Raw genomic sequence first — 21,075 nt, forward strand, 5'->3', positions numbered from 1 at the left:
ATCATTCCCCAGTGTTGTCATCAGAGGAATAAATTACGCATTAAAATATATTCAAATAGATTTAAACTTAACATTAAAAAAAATTAAAATAAAAACAAGTTATTTTAAATTGCATCCATATTTCACAATATTACTGTATTTCTGACCAAATAAATGCAGCTCTGTTGAGCATAAGAGACTTCTTTCAAAAAGATTTTTAAAAATCTTACTGACCCCAAACTGATAAACGTCTGATATTAAAATTCTGTTTTGTTTAAATAAATATGCTACAAGTGAATTTAGACGTTACTACATAATAATGTACTGTATAAAAATGTATTACATTTATGTTATCAAAGTACTACCTGTAAATATTACCTTAGTGTGCATTATGACAGCAAATAATCAAAATGATGCAAAGTGGGTGGGTTAGGAGGTTTTGGAACAGAGCCCCTATGTTAAGCAGTTACCGTGTTTCCACCCTACACATGCTCCTCAGAAATTAAACGTATGGTCATAATCTACATCATCCAGGTCATCCAGAGCCCAGTGCCAGTCCTGAAGCTCCGAATCCAGAGGCCTGCAGGTGGAGGAGAAAGCATTCAGCCAAGCCTTCACCAACCTCATCTCAGTAAGGTCTGGAGGTAGTTCGCTAAGAGGTAATTACTACAACAGAGCTAAACCTTAAAAATAAGATTAATGTCTGCTGAAGCTTTAAAGGCCGTTCATCTGTATGCATCTTGACTTTAGTGCTAAATGTGCAATCAATCTGAAGATACAGAGAGAAGTTTTAAATCTTCTGAGACGCATACTTTTAGTATTTAGCCTTTAAATTCAGTGTTCTTAGTCACAATTAAAAACCTGACTTAATAAAAAAGAGAAAAAGTGCTTTGTTAATGTCCAAGCTGACACCTTGCATCCCAAGTTACAATAAGTAGCCCAGCGTAACACTGTTTAAGCTTTCTATCCGGCAAGCCACCATTAGCAAAGACCGTAAATGTTATTCTGTTAGTCAAACACCACGATTTAAACCTTAAGAGCTCCTGAATGATGTTTCTGAAGCATCCTCAAATAAACATCAATACATCCTCCATCCAACTTCCAGGTCGGCAGTCTTCTCCTCTCACCCCGTGTTGAACTGGTCTGGAGTACAGGGTCTGAGACTTTCCTCTTTCTTGTCCATGTGCTCCTTGTGGCATTTGATCTGACATCTCTGGCATTCCAGAGCCAGAGGAGGTTTGAACATGTTCCACAGGGGTTTGGTACAGGCCTCGCAGTTGGCAGGAAAGTGGTAGAATAAAGGAATAAACTCATGTCCCTTGTGGTAGATGAAGCCAGATTTCTCCACACATGCTGTTGGTTCCTTTATGTTGTGAACAGACCTGTGTGTCATATAGAGTACCACTCTAGTGTGTAACCGATGCCAAACACGTGCCTAGCGCTTCTGCACAGATTTTATGAACAGCCATCTTAGAATCAGACTTTACAGAACAAGATGGTAAAGGGACAGTTCACACAAAAATGAAAAACAGGAGTAAATTTTCATCATTCACTCACTCTAATGACTTTAAATTATACACAACATAAAAGATATTATATATATATATTGAATTTTTCCATCAAATGAAGGAAGATGGCCACCAAGAACTGGCAAAGTAACATTTTACTATTTGAGTCTTTCCACTTTATATAAAAAAGAAAAAAAAGTGTTTTTATGCCAATGCACCAATGCAATTCGGGTTGCAATATACTAATGGACATGTATTGGCAAAACCACTTCAAAAGTGCTCTTTTCTGTTTTTAAACATTCTACAGAATTTCTTTTGTATTGTATGAAAAAGAGTGGTTTGGGGATTCTGCTAATCTTATTTTGAGTCATGCAGGAATGACATGAGAATGAGTAAATGATGAGAGTTTTCATTTTTGAACAAACTGGTCTGGGAGGATCTGTGAATGAAAACCAGGCCTTTCTGTAATCCTCTTACTCTAGAGACTGACACTGATTAACACAATCTGGGCAATGTATTTGGACTGCCACAGGGTAAACTCCTCATTTGCCACATGAAAACAAGACAGAACTGGACACGGCTTTTGACTGACAGAATTTTGCATATAAATGGGGATGTCGAGGTTTAATACTCACCTGGGTTTGCCGGGGGGTATTTGCCGGCTGGACCTCTTCAAGGATTGACTGTTTTGTACTTTAACAGGAACTCTGGGAGAAGAGCGGTGAGGGGCATCTGGTGCTGGAGGTTTTTTGGGGATCTTCTTCATGAGCCGACTAACCCACTTCTGCTGTTCCTCCTGAGACAATGCTAACAGCAGCAGATTTTTAGCCGTAGACACGTCATAGTTCACTAGGGATAGACGAAAAAAGGAAAAGGGGGTGAGGAGAAAGGAGAAAACAAGTGAATGGGACAGTTTACTTCAAATGCACAATTCCATTTAATTCCATAAAAAAAAAAAATAATAATAAATAAATAAATAAATAAATAAATAAATAAATAAAAATCCTACTGACCCCAGACTTTTGAATAGCAGTGTACATAAACAAATCTCTTTCTCCAGCAGCATTTCTAAACATATCTAATGTGGTCAGCCGATATGGGCTTTGCAGATGCTGATATGTGACTAATATAATTCTCATATGGCTGATATATTGCTTCTGCAGAATTCACAAGATGTTGATCATTTTTCGAAAAAAAAAAAAAAAAAAAAAAAAAAAAAAAAAAAAAAAAAGAATCCAAAAATTTATAAAAAAAATTTGTGATGAATAAAAGATAAAAACTAAAATGTTTTTTTTTTTTTTTTCCTTTTTTAAAAATATTTAAAACTATTTCATATTCCCTTTGCTTTCTTAAAAATAAATTCCTAACTGAATAAATACTTTAGAACTGAAAATATTATATATGACTACATTCCCAAGTTTTCCAGGACCCAGGGAACCCTTTTTTTTTACCCATTAAGATAATAAGAAGAGAGCCCCTTCTCACCTTTACAGGGAGCAATGACTTCCTCTTTCTTGTCCATGTGGTCTTTGTGGCACTTGATGTGGCATCGTCTGCATTCGAGAGCTGGAGGTGGTTTAAACATGTTCCACAGGGGTTTGGTACAGGCTTCACAGTTCGTTGGGAAGTGGTACAGGGTGGGAATGAACTCATGACCCTTATGGCAAATGTAGCTGGACTTGTCCCCAGGAAGAGCTTCCAGTTCTTGTTCTTTCTTGCTCTCTCCCTCATTAGCATACAAGATCTGGAGGAAGCAATGATAATCAATGAGTCCTTTGTTTACAGACTTTATTCTTAGAATTCAAATCCGATCTTATAAAACTTCATCAGGTGTCAAGTTCAAAAGTTCCCTGGTTCTCCGCCTGTGGTTTCTGTGGTGTACCAATATACCTGGAATATTCTGGGGATCTCTTTGGCGTCAGCACGATAGACGTCCGTCTGGGTTACCGAACGCACATGAAAAAGTTTACTGTCAAGAGAATACCAGAGAAATCAAGATAATGAAAGGATGACGGAGATGATTTAAGTCAGTCAAAAACATAAATGACAACTTATTTGTTTAACGAAATGGATTTAAAGAGTAAAAAGACTCACTCTATGTCCAACACCATGTAAGGATTCGAATGCTCTTTGTCCTGCTCACTGTTGTAGAAGAGAATCTTCTTGCTGCTCACCACAACATACTAGAGAAGAGAAAAGAGACAAAAGACTCACTGAATCACTGGATGGGATTTCTGATGCAAGAGTATCAGTGTCTAGCACTGCAACTCTAATGGATTAGCTTTTGTTTACAAAGTCACCCGAGGTTAAGTCCTGGTAATTAGCATTTGTTGTGTGGTTGCAGACAACATAAGTTAATAATTCTAATAGAACAGGTTTATTAAATAGTAAAATAGTTTATTCACTCACTATAACCTCACACAGTGTCATTTTAGTATTATTGATATATATTCAATAATATTTAGAAATCTTTTATCTTTATACTTCCAGTTTTAATTTTAATTATAATTTAAGTGGTAGTAATTTTCTTATGTGCTTGCAACTTGTAACAGCATTGCATCACAGCATCCTTAGCTAACTGCTTGCTTTAAAAATGCAATACTCCTGTCTAAAAACATACCTTCCTTTCCCACCCAAATCGTTTGGTGTTGTTCCTCACTGGTAAAGATAGCCAACCCTCCAGTCTTGTCTCTGTACAACACGCAGAGAAAGAGATGTATAATAAAACAGCAGTTTTATAAAACTACACCAGAGAAAAGCCTGTCAACAGAAAACAGGAAGTCCAGGCAAGTCTAAAAAAATTGGTGAAGAGGCCATGCACTGAACACCATGCAGGTCACCTGTAGGGTCAGGCTCTGCAGTGAGGTGAAGGGTGAAAGATCAAAAGTTGAACTGAGAACTAGACCAAAACTGAGCAGAAAGAAAGGAGGGTGACAAGGAACGATGTGAAAAAAAACATGAGGAAAGTGAATTAAAAATGAAAAGTTATAAAAGAGGAGAGAGGAAAACAGAATGAAAAGAAATTTGGGAAATAACTTAACAGTACCTGGTAGTGATTCATCAGTGTCCATATCTGGGCCGCTGCTCATACTGGCAGAGTCGAGCGACTGGACGTTAAGAGAGTTCAGCAGGCTGCGCAGCTGCTCGATATCGCTGTCTTTACTGTCCAGGGCCATCTGCAGTTCAACACGCACCTGAGACTCGTCTGCCAGTTGCTGCAGGAAATAAACGAGAGTAAGAAACAAGCAATCTGACTCATTCAGTGTGGCATTCTTCAGACTCTCATTAGCAGTCATACCGCCTGCATGTCGTTGATTTCTCTCTGGTATTTGATGATAGAGCTGTTGAGCTTCTCCCTCTCGGAACGCAGCTCCAGCTGCAACTTCCTGTTTTCTTTCTCCTTCCTCCTCACGTCTGTATCATTTCCACGGCGACTTCCACCGCCTCTGACCTCCTTTCTATTCATGATCTCTGCCAGCTTGTTCACCGCCTGAAGTAAAAAGCCGGTACAATTGGAAAAAAAGTAGAAATTGAGGCAGTAAAAGTAAATAAAAATCAAACAAACTTCATTTGATTCTCATTTTTCTTCAAGGACAATGTTATGATGTACCTGTGTTTTGAGAGTTCTCTCTGACTGAAGCTGTTTCTCAAGAGCTAGTTTCACTTGAACGATGGACTGCTCTTCATTCTTGAGATTCTGCAGGTCTGAAAATCAAAAATGCTCTCAGTCATCAAACTCAGCCACTGTGAAACCTGTGGTAACAACTCCGAAAATCTAAAATATTAATAAAAAAAAAAAGTGCATATTTGAAAATATTTAATTTTAAAATTATATATCAAATTATGTAAGAAACATGCATATAATATATAATTTGCATATATATATAATATAATATTATATATATATATATAATTATGTAATATATATATATATATATGCATTATAATATATATATACATGCATATATATATATATATATATATATATATATATATATATATATATGCATATATATATATATGCATATATATATATATATATACACACACACACATATATTCAACTATTTAGAAAATGAAATATAATAATAAATGAAATAGATTTTTACACGTAAGACAATATCATACAGAATCCATTATTGTGAATTCTTTTGCACACAATAATTTGATATTGTGACCGCTTTATGTGTTTTTGTGTTTCTGTATAGATAACCTGTTTTACTGGAGTCCACCAAAATTAATCAGCAAGAACAAAATTAGTTGGGCATCAACTTACAGTCATGTGTTTCCTTTAGCTTGTTGTTCAGTTCTTCTTTCTCATTGGCCAAGTTTGCCACATCATTCGTCAATGTGCGATTAGCTTCCTCTAACTGTAGAAGGATGGGAAAATTAAACCTAACACCATCCAATATCCTCAAGACTGCTGCAAATCTAAATGTGATTTCTGTAACTCCAGCTAGTAGCTGAAGTGTGGTGTAACTCACTGAGGTGATGGTGGTGTCTTTTTCTGCAAGCTCCTGTCTGTGTCTGGCCATCATCTCTTTGATCTCCAGCTCCTTCATGATCTTCTCCTTCTCCAGGTCGGAATACTGCTCCTCTGCAATGGAGCGTGCCAGCTGCTCTGAGTCAGCTTTCGTTAGTGTGATCTCTAACTGGGCCGCAAGAGAATCCCTGAGAAGGAGACAAGAGAAAAAGGTACACAGAATTTAAACCAACATATATACTTTGAATTTACAGTGTGATTAAAAAAAAATGTTGTCTTTTATTTGGACCACAAATTTTTATATGACATGTCGTAGTGAAAATCTTGCTTAAATACAGTAATTTAAATTTTAAAAATGAAAACTGAACACATTTTGCACACTAGGCTGTGGATTTTCTGCTTGTTATTGGATGTAAATCTCACCTTTCCTCCTGTAGCTCCTGTAGACTCTGTTGCATGTCTTTATAGAGTTTATTTTTCTCTTCACACTCTTCCTTCAGCTCCCGCACCTGTGTCTTATACAGCGTCTACACACAAACGCACGGGCACACACACACATGCACACAGACTCTTGTTAGACCTTTGAGTGTTCAGTTTGTTTCTGGAGGGAAAGAGAATTTAGATTTCTTACAGAGAAATACTGCTCTGCCTCCAACTGATCCTGCAGTTCCTTCATCTGTCCATCAGAATCCTGACGCTCCCTAGGATCACATACACAGAAAATTATCTAATATATGAACAACTTGCAAAAACAGAAAGAAGTTCTTCAACCACAACCTTATTGAATTGTGTGTTTGTGTGTAAGGTATTGAATATTCAATTAATTATTATGCATGCGTTGCATACTTGCGCAATTCCATATTTTGCTTTTCCAGGCTGCGTTTGATTTCCAACAGGTGGTTTATCTCCTGTTTGAGTTGTTTCTCTGAAGTTCGCAGGGTGCTGAGCTGCTGGTTCTGAACCTTTAGGTCATTCTGAGTCAAAGCACGTTTCTGAATCTCTTGCTCAATCTTCAGACTTAGATTCTTCATCTAGAGAGAGCGAGAGAGAGAGAAAGAGCAGGAACATTTTTGCATCAACCTTTATTGTGACGGAAAAAAGTTTTTGTTAAATATGATAAAAATAATGCTTCAAGTGACATGACCTGCACTGCATATCAAAAATAAAGAAATACACTAACATTTAAATGTTTGGGATCGGAAAGGTTTGTAATGGGTTTTAATGGAAAGAAGTCACTTTATGTTCATGGCTGCATTTATTTAATTAAAACTATAGTAAAATTGTGAATTATTATTACAATTTAAAGTAAATGTTTTCTATTAAAAACATGTTCTGCTTAATATTTTTGTGGAAACCATGATTATTTTTTTTCAGGATTCTTTGATGAATAAAAATTTTAAAACAACAGCATTTACTTGAAAAATGTTTTGTAGAATGTCTTCACTGTCACTGACACCAAACTTCTGAACAGTAATGTAAATAAATAAATAAATGCAATGTATAGTTTCATGGCCAGTAAGAGACATTTATGGGCAATAAATTCTCAATTTACCGGCCATATGCAGTTCTGGCAAAAACACATTTATACCCTCCACAGACCTCTTCTGTGAGTCTCTCTTTGTGTCGTCGCAATTCCTCTAGTTTCTGCAGTGACTGTTTATAGTCGCAGTCGAGCATGGAGTTCTTCTTCTCCAGTTCTAACACCCTGTTCTCTACGCGCAGTTTAGAGGAACGTTCCTCCTGCAGCTTCTGTTCCAGCTCTAGGTGAACACACACAGTCAGTCATGTTAACAAGCCATAAAATCCTGTTATGTTTTAGAAAACCAGCAATTCCTCAATCAAATCTCCTTCGGTGTAGCTCTTGACTAAACCACCAACTCTAAATCTAAAACATCATATTCTCCACTGCACCCTTCAAAGTAAACTTAACTGTCAAGCTTCCTGTTTTATTAGGAAAAATGGAAACACATTAAAAATGTGCCTCTCATACCCTTTACAGCCTCAGATTTGGCTCCTTCGATGGACTCGCTGATCTTGTTCTTATCAGCAAGTCGAGCTTTTGTGGCCTTGTGTGCCGCCTCCTCCTGCTCCAAACCCTGCTGCAGAATCTTCAGCTTATAGGTCATGTCAATCTGGTTATTGCTCTTCTCCTATTGGGCGCATAAACAGAGGGGGATATTAGAGGAGTGGTTGGACATAAAATTCAATTAACAGCGAGTAAATCAAGTCTGTAGCTTTCTAATAACCATTTGTGAACAACATTACTTCAGCCTGCAATGATCAACATTCTGTGAGGAAGGCACTAATGACGTATGAATCCACAACCGTAGCCTATAATGATGTCACAAGTGTCTCAACAAGGAAGAAGGAAATTAGAATGAGAAAGATTTGTCTACCTTTTCCAGGTCTGTAAGCTTCTCCTGGAGTTGCCTTTTCTCCGTCTCAGCTTTAGATAGGGCCTGTCTCACCTGTTTCACTTCCTCCTCCAAACCAGAGATGCGTGCTGCGCACAAGAGGTGGAATGTGGATAAATATTGTTGAGTGTGAAATGAATGCACATATCCAAAACTTTGCACTTACCCTGTAGATCAGATATAGTCTCAGAGCCCTGCGTGTGCTCTCGTTTCTCTGAGTCCAGTGCGGCCTGCAGGCTGATATTGTCCCTCTCTAGTGTAAGCTTGCTGTTCTCCAGCATACAGCATTTGTCCTGCAGTTCCCTCACGTGAGCCTCCAGCTGCTGCAGCTGTTTTGAGCTCTCTGTCTGAGCTTTACGCAGCCTCGCAGCAGCATCAGATTCTGCCCGCAGTGACGCATTTGCCTCATCCAGCTGCCGGAGAGAGTTTATAATGGGGACATAACGTTATGTTACTAGGATCGCTTTGTTACTTGATCACACATGAGAAAAACACATAGCCACATGTTGATCCAGGAAAACTGAAATTCTGGGAACTCTACTTTTAAGTAACTAAATGATGCTTTTAACAGACACTGTATTATTCTGACTTGACAGTATGCAACAAAACATCACACAAGTATAAAATAATCACATAAATGTTTTGTTAATGAATGCAAAATTAACTACCTACCTTCCAAACCATAAAAAATAATTACAAATAATTCATATCAATATATTAATTATAAATATGTATATGTATTTGATCAATTTAATGAAATATATTATCATTTAATGCATATTATATATATATCAATTTATATATATAGTATTATATATATATATATATATATATATATATATATATATATATATATATATATATATAGCTGTTGAAACAATTGGGGGTCAATAAGTTCTCTTTTTCTTTTTTCTTTCTCTAACCCACTAACCTGTTTCTGCAGGTGGATGTTCTTCTCATTGGAGATGTGTGAGTTCTGGTTTTTCTTCTTCATTTCATCCAGCTGATCCCTCAGACTGTTCACTTCATTCTCTAAGCAGCGTTTGCGGTCGGCTTCACTCTCTGCCCTGCGGTGACTCTCCACGCTCTTGTGCTGCAGGAGAGCTTTCTCTCTCTCCAACTGTCTCAGAGTCGTCTCCAACCCTTTTCTGCTATTTATCTATAAACACATGTGCAAAGTGGTAAGATTATTGTATATTCCTACACACAATTTACTGAGATCCCAGAGATGAAACACCCACTCACTTCTTCATCAAGCTCTTTGGTGATCTTCTCTAGGCGGCTACAGTTGCTTCTGTATTTTTGCTCCAACTCATCTTTGGTCTGCATTTCATTGTTGAGCTGCTCTTCTAGAGAGTGAAGTTTCTTCTGGAGCTGAGTGGAAAATCAAGCAATTTAATGTCATCAATCTCTTAAATTTATAAACTACCTAACAAGATGTATATTAAGCAGAGAGAGTGTGAACACTTACAGCTAAACTGTCCTGTGGGTAAAAAAAAAAGAGAAAGAAAAAAAACACCACGTTACAACCAATGTTGTAAGAAGCACTAACCAGTTTAAGTTCAAGTCTCATATTAAGTCTCTAACCATGGACTACTGTATGATGTAAATCCAGTCTCTAAAGAATATAACACAGTTAAATTAAATGTATAAGCTAACAAATGTTGGAGTGTATCTGTGTTGTACCTCTGTTTTGGATACTGGATCTTTTTTCATTGCTGAACTGTTAACAGCATTCAACAACCTACACAAAAACATATCAGATAATCTGTGACAGTAGTTATTCAACTAGTTTTGCTTGAGGACATCAGATGCAGAAGCAACACTGTTCCGAGAAATAGAGTACTGTACAAAAGTGACAAAAAAAGAAATCTCTTACTGGTCTTCTTTAAAGTAAGTGAACCCCACAAAGGGCAGCTGATTGCCAACGAAGGCTTTGGGTGTGGGAAACGTCTCTACTTCTCCTTTATCTTCCTCTATCTCATCAAAATTACTGGTGTCTATGTCACTGCTCAGCTCTGGAACCACAGGTGCTGCAGCTGGAGAGAGAATGGGCAAAAACGGCTCACTGTGTGTGTTTAGAACAGCTGATGTAAAGGGCACTGAGATATTTACATCCCTCTCACAGGTTTGCTTTACTTTTTGTTAGATAACATTGGAATACGAATGAGTATTGGGCAAAATTATTATAGTTTTAGAACTTTTTAATTTTCATTTGGTTTTATATTGTTGATTTCTGTTTGTTTTAAATGCAAATAAAAAGCACATACATTTTGCAGCTTTTTTGACCAACTTAAATTCATTTTTATATTTAATAAATACTTCTATTTTCTTTTAAATATGGTTTAAATTTACTGCTGAATGTACTAAAAAGCATTTATGGTAAACTAAAACATACTTGTTATGTTTATTGAAACGTGTGTACATCATTAATTAAAAATATATTTGTAAATACACATTTAAAATGATGCAACTGCAATTCAGTACATTTAAAAATATATTTACTTTACATGTACTTCAGTATGTTAGTTGAGACATCCAAATGAGTGTACTTTAAAGCAAGGCAAAACATTATTAAAAAGGTTCAAAATTGATTTAAATGTATTTATTTTAATTGGACATTTAAAAAAGTGTTCTTTTTTAAAAGAAGCAGGTAAAAAACATGAACAAGAAAACTCTTTAAATAGACTTAAGAGGCCTTTTAGTTCATTAATATTATATTACCCTCAAGTACAGTTTTTTTTAAAATATCCACACATCCATAAAGACAAGGCAGTGTTTGAGAAATATATTGACTGATTTATTTTATTTTTTTTAAGAGATATGAGCATGTCCGTAAACCTTTTTATTACTCAAAACATATTTTCTGTTTAAAATGTATTGTAAAACATACGCAAGCTGGATGAACATTTATTTTGATTTCTCATATTACTGATATTCACATATTAATGAGGTGGGGAGGTGTTTTACTTACTCTCTCTAATGGTGCTGAAGGTCCACTGGTCGTTTTTGAAGAAAGGATGTCTTTTAATTTCTTCTACGCCATTTCGGCCCAGTCGAACCTCCCTACCAAATGCAAGCATCCACAAACACAAAAACTTATCGTCAATTAGTGAATTTCTAAGATTTAATTATTTCAGAATTATTTTTGCATTATTTTATTTTGATTTTGTGTTCAAGTTGAAGTGAACTGAGGGGCTGTTTCAATGCATGATTTCAGGAAGTATTCCGTTTTTAGCACACAAACTGATGTGTACTGGTCCTAATTCAAACATTTTTCTTAGAGAGTAGTTCTGCTTCTCTACTCTAGATGGCACTATAATATCACCAAGCTGTATGTCCAGCCTAGTTTCTGTGGCTGGATTGTGGCACTAAAAGACAGGGTCAGAATCTAACCAGGACTTGGGGGAAATAACTGACAATAAAAGTCACAAAAAGTCACAATATTTGATGCATTTCATAAACTTCTATCTATTCTTGAGTTCAGTGCCCCTGCAGACACAGTATTTGCTGTTTTGAGTTTTAGATTGTTGTTCACCTTCAGTGTTTTTATGGTTATGATCTACACCATTTCGGCCCAGACTAACCTCCCTACCAAATGCAAGCATCCACAAACACAAAAACATATTGTCAAACAGTCGTGAACCTTGGCAGTTAAACAATATGGAACAGAGGACTACATCTATCTGTGCATGTAAAAGCTCACCTATCTGTTAGGAAGGCACAGATGATGTTTTTGGCTTCTTGAGAGATCTCAACGTCATCAGGGAAGTTAAGAGAGTTCTTATGGTCCATAATCTTACTGTAGGTCCCCACCAGAGAATCGGCATAAAACGGTGTATCACCTGCACACACGAACATTAATCTCATTTAATAAACCAATGCTACAAATGCAGTTTAGACAAACGCACACATTCACATTTCTGACTCACCAACCAGCATCTCGTAGATAAATACTCCCACTGACCACCAGTCACACTCGCGTCCATAGTATCCATCCCCTCCCTGAGACTTGAGAACCTCCGGCGAGATGTAATCAGGGGTTCCGACCGCAGTGTCACAATGAACCATCCCCGTCTACAATCAATCAGCCAATCAATGAGTCAACTGATAGGATCTTAGTCAATCTACATCTAGAGACTCTACAAAGCAATACAACTTACATAAAGTAATAACATATCACATTACAACTGTTTACCCTGAATCTGAGTGAGTTTAAAATTTAATTATTTCAGAATAATTTTTGTATTATTTTAAATAATTTATTTAGATTTTGTGTTCAAGTTGAAGTGAACTGAGTTCCAGTTCTATTCCATAAATAAGAGTTCTGTTTCTCTACTCTAGATGGCACTAAAATATCACCAAGCTGTATGTCCAGCCTAGTTTCTGTGGCTGGATTGTGGCACTAAAGGGCAGGGTTGGAACTTAACCAGGACTTGGGGGAAATATCTGGCAATAAAAGTGACAAAAATACCCCAGATATTTAAAATGTGGGGCAAAAAAAAAAAATGTGTCCCTGTAATAAATGTCATATATTAGTATCTGGTATATAACATTTGATGTATTTCATAACCTTCTATTATATGCCTATCTAGTCTTGAGTTCAATGGTCCTGCAGATACAGTAGCTATCAGATATCTACCATCTCAAAGGTGACTGTTGTTGAATATACACAGAAACCTTTAGTGTTCACCTTTAGTGTTTTATAACTATGATTTTTTTGCTTGACTCCACCAGATCAGCAGAGCTAATATTTTACAGCTATTGTTCTATAATTATCACATATGATAGAGATAAGGCAGAAAACATACAGGACAGGATCACAATGTTACCTTCAGTTGATCACAACTGAGCTATTTTTGCTGATATCCTATAAAACTAAAACAGATGGGAGAAAAGGCTGATGCGGCCACATTTATTCTTCAATCAACATAAACTGAGCATTTTTCTAATTCAACAGCTTTTTAGCCTCAGTATGACCCTATGACCTCTGAACCCACCTGAGGTCTTCCTCACTCAGACATTAAGGAATGAGAGCAAGGCTGAGTTTTTCTTTGGTCCTTTGAGTTTGGACAAGAACTGGCATGTGTTCAAGGTATTTGTCATGCAATTACATCCAAAAAAAAAAAAAAAAAAAAAAAAAAATCCCTGCATTCAGCGGGTGAAGAGCGAGCCTGAAGTTTTGATGAAAGCCTGTGAACTACTGATATTTTGTATTGTAATAACCGGTTAACCCCTTACCCCATCCATTTTCATGCAGGTCCCAAAGTCGGCAAGTTTGAGGTGTCCGTAGCAGTCCAGCAGCATGTTGTCTGGTTTGATGTCTCGGTGAACAAAGCCCATTGAGTGAATGGCGTCCAGAGCCAACACAACCTCAGCAGTGTAAAACTTTGCCCACTTCTCTGGAACATCATATGTACTGGTGAGATTGACAAGATCTCCTCCTGGCATGTATTCCATTACCATGTAGAGAGAACGGTCATCCTGGAACGCACAGCACAGCTAAAGGAAAGACAAGAAAGAATTGATAAAAGAGAGGGAAAGATAGATTTTTTTTTCACCTCTGTAGAAATTGTGTATGTGCTCAAACTAGAGATGCACTGATATATTCATTGTCCAATTAACATAACACATAATATAAGTTTTAGCATTTTAAGTGGAGCAGCTAGCTAATTAGGTAAAATAAAAATTAAAAAAACACTCAATTCATACAAAACAGTTATCATTTGTGTTTAAAATATGGAATTTAAAATGCAGAAAGTTGACCTGACAGATTCTTTTTAATTGAAAGTGTCCCATTTCATTTTTTTAAAGACATATCACTGTAATAATCATAATAGGAATCAGTAAAAACGTACACTATAATTTGGGGTCGGTATGATTTTTTTTCTGCTTACCAAGGGTGCATTTATGTGATAAAAAAAGCACAGTAAAAACTGTAATACAGTGAAATATAACTACAATTTAAAACAATTTCATTCTACTTTAATATGGTTTAAAATGTGATTTATTTCTGTGATGGCAAAGCTGAAATTTTAGCAGCCATTAATGCAGTCTTCAGTGTCACACGATCCTTCAGAAATCATTCTAATATATGCTGATATGGTGCTCAAAAAAACATTTAATATAAATGTTGAAAACTACATGATATGCTGCATGATATTTTCAATTCTTTGTAATAATAATTCTTTTGATCAATTTAATGCATCCTTGCTGAATTAATGTATTAATTTCTTTTTTTAAAATCTTGCTGACCCCAAACTTTTGAATAATAGTGTGCATATGTGATATTTAATGCTTGGAAACAGCATATTTGTTATATTCATAGATCAAATCATAGTGAGTTTCTGAATGTGAAAAAACATTGTTGCACATGTAAGGGGGAGTTAAAAAAAAAGGAAAAGATTTTGGTTTCAAAAAAAAAAGTCAGCGCATCTTACCTGTACGACCCATGGGCTGTCAGCAAACGCCATGATGTCACGCTCCTCCCAAAAGAAGGCAGAATCTGAGCGTTTAATCATTTCAAACTTGCTGAGCACCTTCATTGCATACACCTTCTGAGAGGCCTTATGCCTAACCTACACAAACACACAACCAGATCACAACAAAACTACATCACATACCTACTGCGAGAATAATAGTAAGAGGTTCACTAATACATTACTAACAAACAACATTTTCAATTTCTAACAGGCCTTGTGCCTAACTCCCAAAACACTCTGTGGGATGCTGTTTTGCCTTCAACACAGACAAGCCACATTTTAAAGCACCCTCTGTTGTGCTTTAGGCATAACGTACCCACACAGCCCCTGTCAGACAGAGGACAATACTGGGTAATCATGTTCTTTGTGTCTGCAGGCTTGTCCAGACGCATCCTACTATCACAAACACACAACCAGAGTGCCGACACAATACAAAACTACACATGCTCTTTCTTCCTTTTATGTATCTGACATGTAAATACACAATTACATGAAAAACCGCTTGCAGCGTTTAGTACAAGTGCACACACTTAACGCATCCATACAGACAATAACACATAACATTTAGTTTAATTGTGGCTATTAATAGATTTAAATAATGGCAATTAATCTCATTCTCATGGAGTTAACAGTGCTTTCAAAATGTGATACATTAAGGAACATTTAATGTTCTATTGATGCCGCAGATTGATTTTACAGTGCATGTGTGACTTATATGGGCTATAATACAAATAAATGGCCTTTGCACTAAATGTACTCATAAACTAGCTAATGATTATCACATCAGACACAACAGTGGGAAAGATCTGTAAGTTTTCTTAGCAGTCAACACATATACATTTCAATGCATTCTGAAATTCCTTACCAGCTGGACTTCTCCAAATGCTCCTCTACCGATCACCTTCACTCGGTCAAAATCTTCTGGCTTCATCTGGAGCTCCCTCATATGTCCCATAACCTTCTCATCTGTACACATAAAACATCAAAATCACATTTCCTTGGTCATGCCATGAAAAACTAGAATTTGTTTTCTGGTGACCTGTCAGGTCTGTCAATAGTAATAACTGACTAATATAAAATTAACATTAATTAATTGGCCAGTATTTATCCATAACCTTAATCAGGGTAGCACCAAATTAAATTTTGACAGCAATGAAAAAGAGGCTGTGAGAGTTAAGGCTGATTTATACTTCTGCATCAGACCTACGCCGCAGGGTATGCGTCAGTTTTCATTTCTACTTCTGCGTCGTTGTACACGTCGATGTGCAGTACACATGCAAACCGCTGTTGTAACCCACAGTACCAAGACAAAATCCAAAGAAGCAGCAGCTTGTCAGAGAAGAATTATAGCTGTGACGGCAGCAAATAAATATCAAATAATTGAATCATTATTTAAAACTGCAAAAAGGAGACAACAACGGAACAGGAGAAGATATGGCTTTCTTTCGACTTGTACTATGGCAGATCTACATTGTTTGTCGCTGACAACTACTGATGTATAATTGCTATGTAGTATAATAAATGAAAAGAAAAATAATCTTTAACAATTTTAAATAAAAATAAGAAACAGTAACATTAAAATATATTAAAGTGCACATTATAAACACACACCACCAAACTCAAGCACATACGGAGGAAGAACAACCAAAGCCCTACACATAAGTATAAAACACAAAACAATAAAACATCACTTAAAAGTACATTACTTTAATTTAACAAAATAAAAGTATAAATCAGCCTTTAGAAGTACATGACTTTAATGGATTGTAGTGTTGTTTAACAACATAACTATTTTTCAGCTGACAAAACATCTTTTTGTCAAAGATCTATCAACCAACCAAACCCAACCAACCAACCAACCAACCAACCAACCAACCAACCAACCAACCAATCTTCCTTCCAACCAAAAAAAAAAAAAAACACAAACTACAAATGTGCATTATAATTGGCCTACGAAAAATAATGTTCATAGATCCATTGTCCTTTTCCTCACAAAAAAAAAAAAAATCCACATACAAATTCTTTAGTAGTTATTCATCAAAACACTGAGCATATTTAGTGCAACATCAACATCAGGAATGGCATTATTAAAGGCCAGTGCAGAGAGTTCACAGTCTGGATGAGAGGACTGAGTCACACTCTCTCTTCCAAACCAAACATTATAAAGCCCTACTGGTCTCCATGACAACAGGCAGAAACAGGAACAAAATTGGGACAGAATGTGATAATTAGTCAAACATTTCATAGCGCATGAATAGAACACAGACATACATTCTTTCACACAGGCATGGTACTGGCTACTGAATTTAAACAAATATCGATGATAACTTGTGAAAACAAACTGAATACTAAGTTATTGGGCACAAATTTCAAGTTAGATAAACTTCCATCCATACTCCAGACTCCTTTTCCAATGTTATGGGCACAGGGAAGCTGAAGCCTATCCCAAGGTATTGGGCCATAGACAGGAAGACTGGATGACCAGTCCATCACAGAGCTAATATTACAGCACCTGTATTCCCATATGGTCCCTAATACCAATCAAGCCAAAACATCTTTAGCTTATGAGAATGTGCATGCCCACAATTGTACAGTTAGCTCAATGTCAGCAGATAATCATAAATGACATCTTTTTTTTATATATTACATAATTAATACACAAATGATGCATTTATATATATCACATTTAAAACTTTGCTAAATGTCCAAGACCTAAAAAAATTAAAGCCACAAGTGTCCTGCAATGAACTGCATGGAAAGTGTATTAAAATCCTCCATGACATCAACTGCAAAACATTTCTTCATTCCAAACACACACAAAAATGGAGTTCTCACAGTTTGTGTTGACAGTTCTTTATTTATGTGAAGAGCTTCAGTGTTGTAAAGTGAGGGCCCAAATTAGGAAGAGTCACTCAAAAACAATTCAATTCAATGCTGTTGATGTTGATGTTGTAGCAGGAAGCAGCCTCATTGTAAAACTTCATGCCACCATTAAGTATTTTCTCTACCAACAGAATAACACAGAACAACATCAGAGAAAACCATGGCCTGATAAAAGCAGATACTTACATCTGTTCAAGAAGGTCTCAATGTTCTTATTTTTACGCAAGGCTGGAAAATCCAAATCTAAAACCATGGCATTCATGGAGTCCTGAAACAGAAAGACAAACACTTTGAGTAAAACATTCAAATAACAGTCTCCTTGCAAACAGGTGGTGCCAGGTTTCTGGCATCCCATTCAATGTATAAAAAAATAAATAAAATATAAATGCAGGTCTGATCACAAAAACTGCTTAGAAAAGCCACTGTAGAAGCACTGATTTTAGAAGTATGATCTTAAAATTCCCATTAATTCTAAACATGTTATCATAATATAAATCACATGTGCCCTAGATACATACAAATAAACTTGTCAAAATATATAAATATAAAAATACAGAGAATCAGAATCAGTACATAAATAAGATTCATTTTATGTAAATAAATGTAGCTAGACAATTTAACAATTTAGAAAACTAATCCCAAATTGTTACTGTTTTAGAAATGTTTATTCATCTGGGGAAAAAAAACTAATGTTGAACAGTATCTCTTTTACTTAAACCCTGAGTGGAATGAGCTACAGGCATATTTCAAGGACAGGATGTTAAATGGCCAGGCAGAATTTCCAGCCTGAAAAAATGAAGATTGATATGTCAGCAAGGCTTTACAGTCAGTAGATAATAAAAGAACATCCACTTCTGTTGATGAAGCCTGATCTGACAAATTATTCATCCTTTTTTAAAAAAATTTTTATTACAGCCTTTTTCACCCAGAGCACACTTCACCTTTTTTGGGCAACTGGATGATGTCCTGTCCTAAGGGAATGCAGCGTATAATGAACGGAAATGCATTTAAAACAATTAAGCAGACATTGAGACCACCAGGCACATGGATTTGTTCCTGCACATGCAGACTGAGGTGTTGGCTGCCGGTTACAATACTACTGTGCTTATAAAGCATTTTGAAGCAAGACCAGGTCTGTTGTGACTGAAATACCAGGCATGGTCTCACTGGAAACGCTTACCGGAAAAGCATTCGGAATGTCCAGCAGCCACACCTCTCCCCCTCCTCTCCCTTTTTCACTCTCTCTCCTGTCCTGCCTTCACAACTTCCAAAAGTTCTCTACCCTTTACTGCACAATGTGAAATCTTTATGGACACAACCTTCACTCCCTTTCTTTATAAGTGCATCTGTTCTATCTCTCATATATATATCGAAAAGAACAATCATTGTTAACATAGTGATGATTTTAATGCACTATTTATTTGGCCATTAAGTAGTCTTAACACTGCCAACGGCACAAGACCATGAGAACCAGACGAGTCCTTTGCACAATCTGACCTGTGTTGCAGCCCTGAATTAAACCACACCATGCTGGTTTTGTCTGGCCAGAGGAGAACTGGCCCCCTGACTGAGCCTGGTTTCTCCCAAGGTTTTGTTTTTTCTCCATTTCTGCCACCAATTGAGTTTTGGTTCCTTGCCCTGTCACCACTGGCTTTCTTAGTAGGGAATGCTTAATTTCTGGCAATATTGTCAGCTTGATTGCACAGACACTATTGGAAGAGAGCTGAACTGGATGATGACATCACTGACTTTAATTGAAAAACTGACTGTTTGTTTTTGTCCTCCTGCATTATTGACAAACTATTTTCCTTTTTAACACTGTAAAGCTGCTTTGACACAATATGTATTGTATAAAGTGCTATACAAATAAAGGTGACTTGACTACAAACACCTGCATGTAAATTAAATCTATAATTTCTGTAATTACATCTATAACTACACTGTTGACCTTACCCCTACCCTTTAACCCACCCTTAAAGGGGTCACGAATTGAGAAATCAACTTTTACCTGAGCTTTTGTGTGCCGTATGATGTAATAAATAGGTTAAACACCGATTCCACATAAGAATATCAATGCCTAATTCTGTAGCCCCAACCACTGATATATGCATGAGGGAAATAACATAGGTGGCGCTAAACCAGATTGAATAACCAAGCAATAAACATGCCGTTGAAGATTGCAAAATATTGTGCAGTGCCTGGTTGTGGAAGAACACAGTCGCTGCATAACCTTTCTTCAGATTCAAATATTATAAATGCATGGTTGTACTTTATTTTTAATGAAGTTTCAGCTCACGCGAGTAACATTAAAACATTGAGCATTTGTTCGCTTCATTTCACCGTGGATTCATTTGTAAACAAGCCACAGGTCGATGTTGGATTTGCAGAGAGACTGGGATTAAAAAGCAATGCTGTGCCGTCTTTATTGGATCTGAAAGGAATGGTGCAGCACACTTATGCGAGTAAAAAATATTTGTACTATGTGTCACTATTGCATTGTTAGAGATAGCAGCCAAAGTCACAGAAGGCTCCAACTATGAAGGATGCAGCTTGTCAAACAGACACATGGAAAGTACAGTACAGACCAAAAGTTTGGAAACATTACTATTTTTAATGTTTTTGAAAGAAGTTTCTTCTGCTCATCAAGCCTGCATTTATTTGATCAAAAATACAGAAAAAAAATTAATATTGTGATATATTATTACAATTTAAAATAATTGTTTTTAAATTTATTATACTTTAAATTATCATTTCTTTCTGTGATGCAAAGCTGAATTTTTAGGATCATTATCACATGATCCTTTAGAAATCATTCTAATATGATGATTCATTATCAAAGTAGGAAACAGTTCTGCTGCTTAATATTTTTTTCAGAACATGTGATACTTTTTTAGGATACTTTGATGAATAAAAAGTAAAAAAAAAAAAAAAAAATAAAAGAAGCTATGTTTTTAAAATATAAATATTTTGTAATAACAATATACACTACTGGTCAGTAATTTGGGGTCAGTAACTGTTTTTCTTTTTTTTTTTTTTATAAAATCAATACTTTTATTCAGCAAGGATGTGTTAAATTGATAAAAAGTGATAGTAAAGAAAATATATTATTAGAATATATATTATTAGAATTTTTTTTTTTTGAATAAATGCAATTATTTTTAACCTTTTATTCATCAAATATATTAGACAGCAGAACTGTTTCCAACACTCATAATAAATCAGAATATTAGAATGATTTCTAAATGATCATGTGATAGACTGGATGTTACATGTGACACTGAAGGCTGGAGTAATGATGCTGAAAATTCAGCTTTGCATCACAGGAA

At 36.0% G+C, this 21,075-nt stretch overlaps 1 protein-coding gene across 5 annotated transcripts in view; it reads right to left on the reverse strand.

Annotated features, from left to right (window-relative positions):
* The window catches only part of rock2a (rho-associated, coiled-coil containing protein kinase 2a), a 43,516-nt gene that overhangs the window by 2,278 nt on the left and 20,163 nt on the right, over positions 1-21,075 (reverse strand). For 2 of the 5 annotated variants that reach the window (XM_042769186.1, XM_042769185.1), the window contains exons 2-31: positions 17,936-18,017; positions 15,732-15,832; positions 14,825-14,962; positions 13,626-13,886; positions 12,317-12,461; positions 12,091-12,229; positions 11,359-11,450; positions 10,264-10,423; positions 10,071-10,128; positions 9,856-9,867; positions 9,630-9,758; positions 9,316-9,543; positions 8,551-8,797; positions 8,367-8,473; positions 7,961-8,120; positions 7,570-7,730; positions 6,817-7,001; positions 6,602-6,671; positions 6,394-6,497; positions 5,972-6,158; positions 5,764-5,857; positions 5,098-5,192; positions 4,786-4,977; positions 4,534-4,702; positions 4,108-4,178; positions 3,582-3,670; positions 3,378-3,456; positions 2,973-3,231; positions 2,123-2,336; positions 450-559 (exon numbers count right to left, since the gene is read on the reverse strand). In XM_042769186.1, the coding sequence (XP_042625120.1) occupies positions 475-559; positions 2,123-2,336; positions 2,973-3,231; positions 3,378-3,456; positions 3,582-3,670; positions 4,108-4,178; positions 4,534-4,702; positions 4,786-4,977; positions 5,098-5,192; positions 5,764-5,857; positions 5,972-6,158; positions 6,394-6,497; positions 6,602-6,671; positions 6,817-7,001; positions 7,570-7,730; positions 7,961-8,120; positions 8,367-8,473; positions 8,551-8,797; positions 9,316-9,543; positions 9,630-9,758; positions 9,856-9,867; positions 10,071-10,128; positions 10,264-10,423; positions 11,359-11,450; positions 12,091-12,229; positions 12,317-12,461; positions 13,626-13,886; positions 14,825-14,962; positions 15,732-15,832; positions 17,936-18,017 (4,113 nt within the window). In that variant the 3' untranslated portion in view covers positions 450-474. Of the gene's footprint in view, positions 1-208; positions 1,362-2,122; positions 2,337-2,972; positions 3,232-3,377; positions 3,457-3,581; positions 3,671-4,107; positions 4,179-4,533; positions 4,703-4,785; positions 4,978-5,097; positions 5,193-5,763; positions 5,858-5,971; positions 6,159-6,393; positions 6,498-6,601; positions 6,672-6,816; positions 7,002-7,569; positions 7,731-7,960; positions 8,121-8,366; positions 8,474-8,550; positions 8,798-9,315; positions 9,544-9,629; positions 9,759-9,855; positions 9,868-10,070; positions 10,129-10,263; positions 10,424-11,358; positions 11,451-12,090; positions 12,230-12,316; positions 12,462-13,625; positions 13,887-14,824; positions 14,963-15,731; positions 15,833-17,935; positions 18,018-21,075 lie in introns of those variants that run through there. The other 3 variants (XM_042769187.1, XM_042769188.1, XM_042769184.1) reach the window with 2 other exon arrangements.

This window comes from Cyprinus carpio, chromosome A13 (assembly GCF_018340385.1).
Source record: "Cyprinus carpio isolate SPL01 chromosome A13, ASM1834038v1, whole genome shotgun sequence".
Classification (NCBI taxonomy): Eukaryota; Metazoa; Chordata; class Actinopteri; order Cypriniformes; family Cyprinidae; genus Cyprinus; species Cyprinus carpio.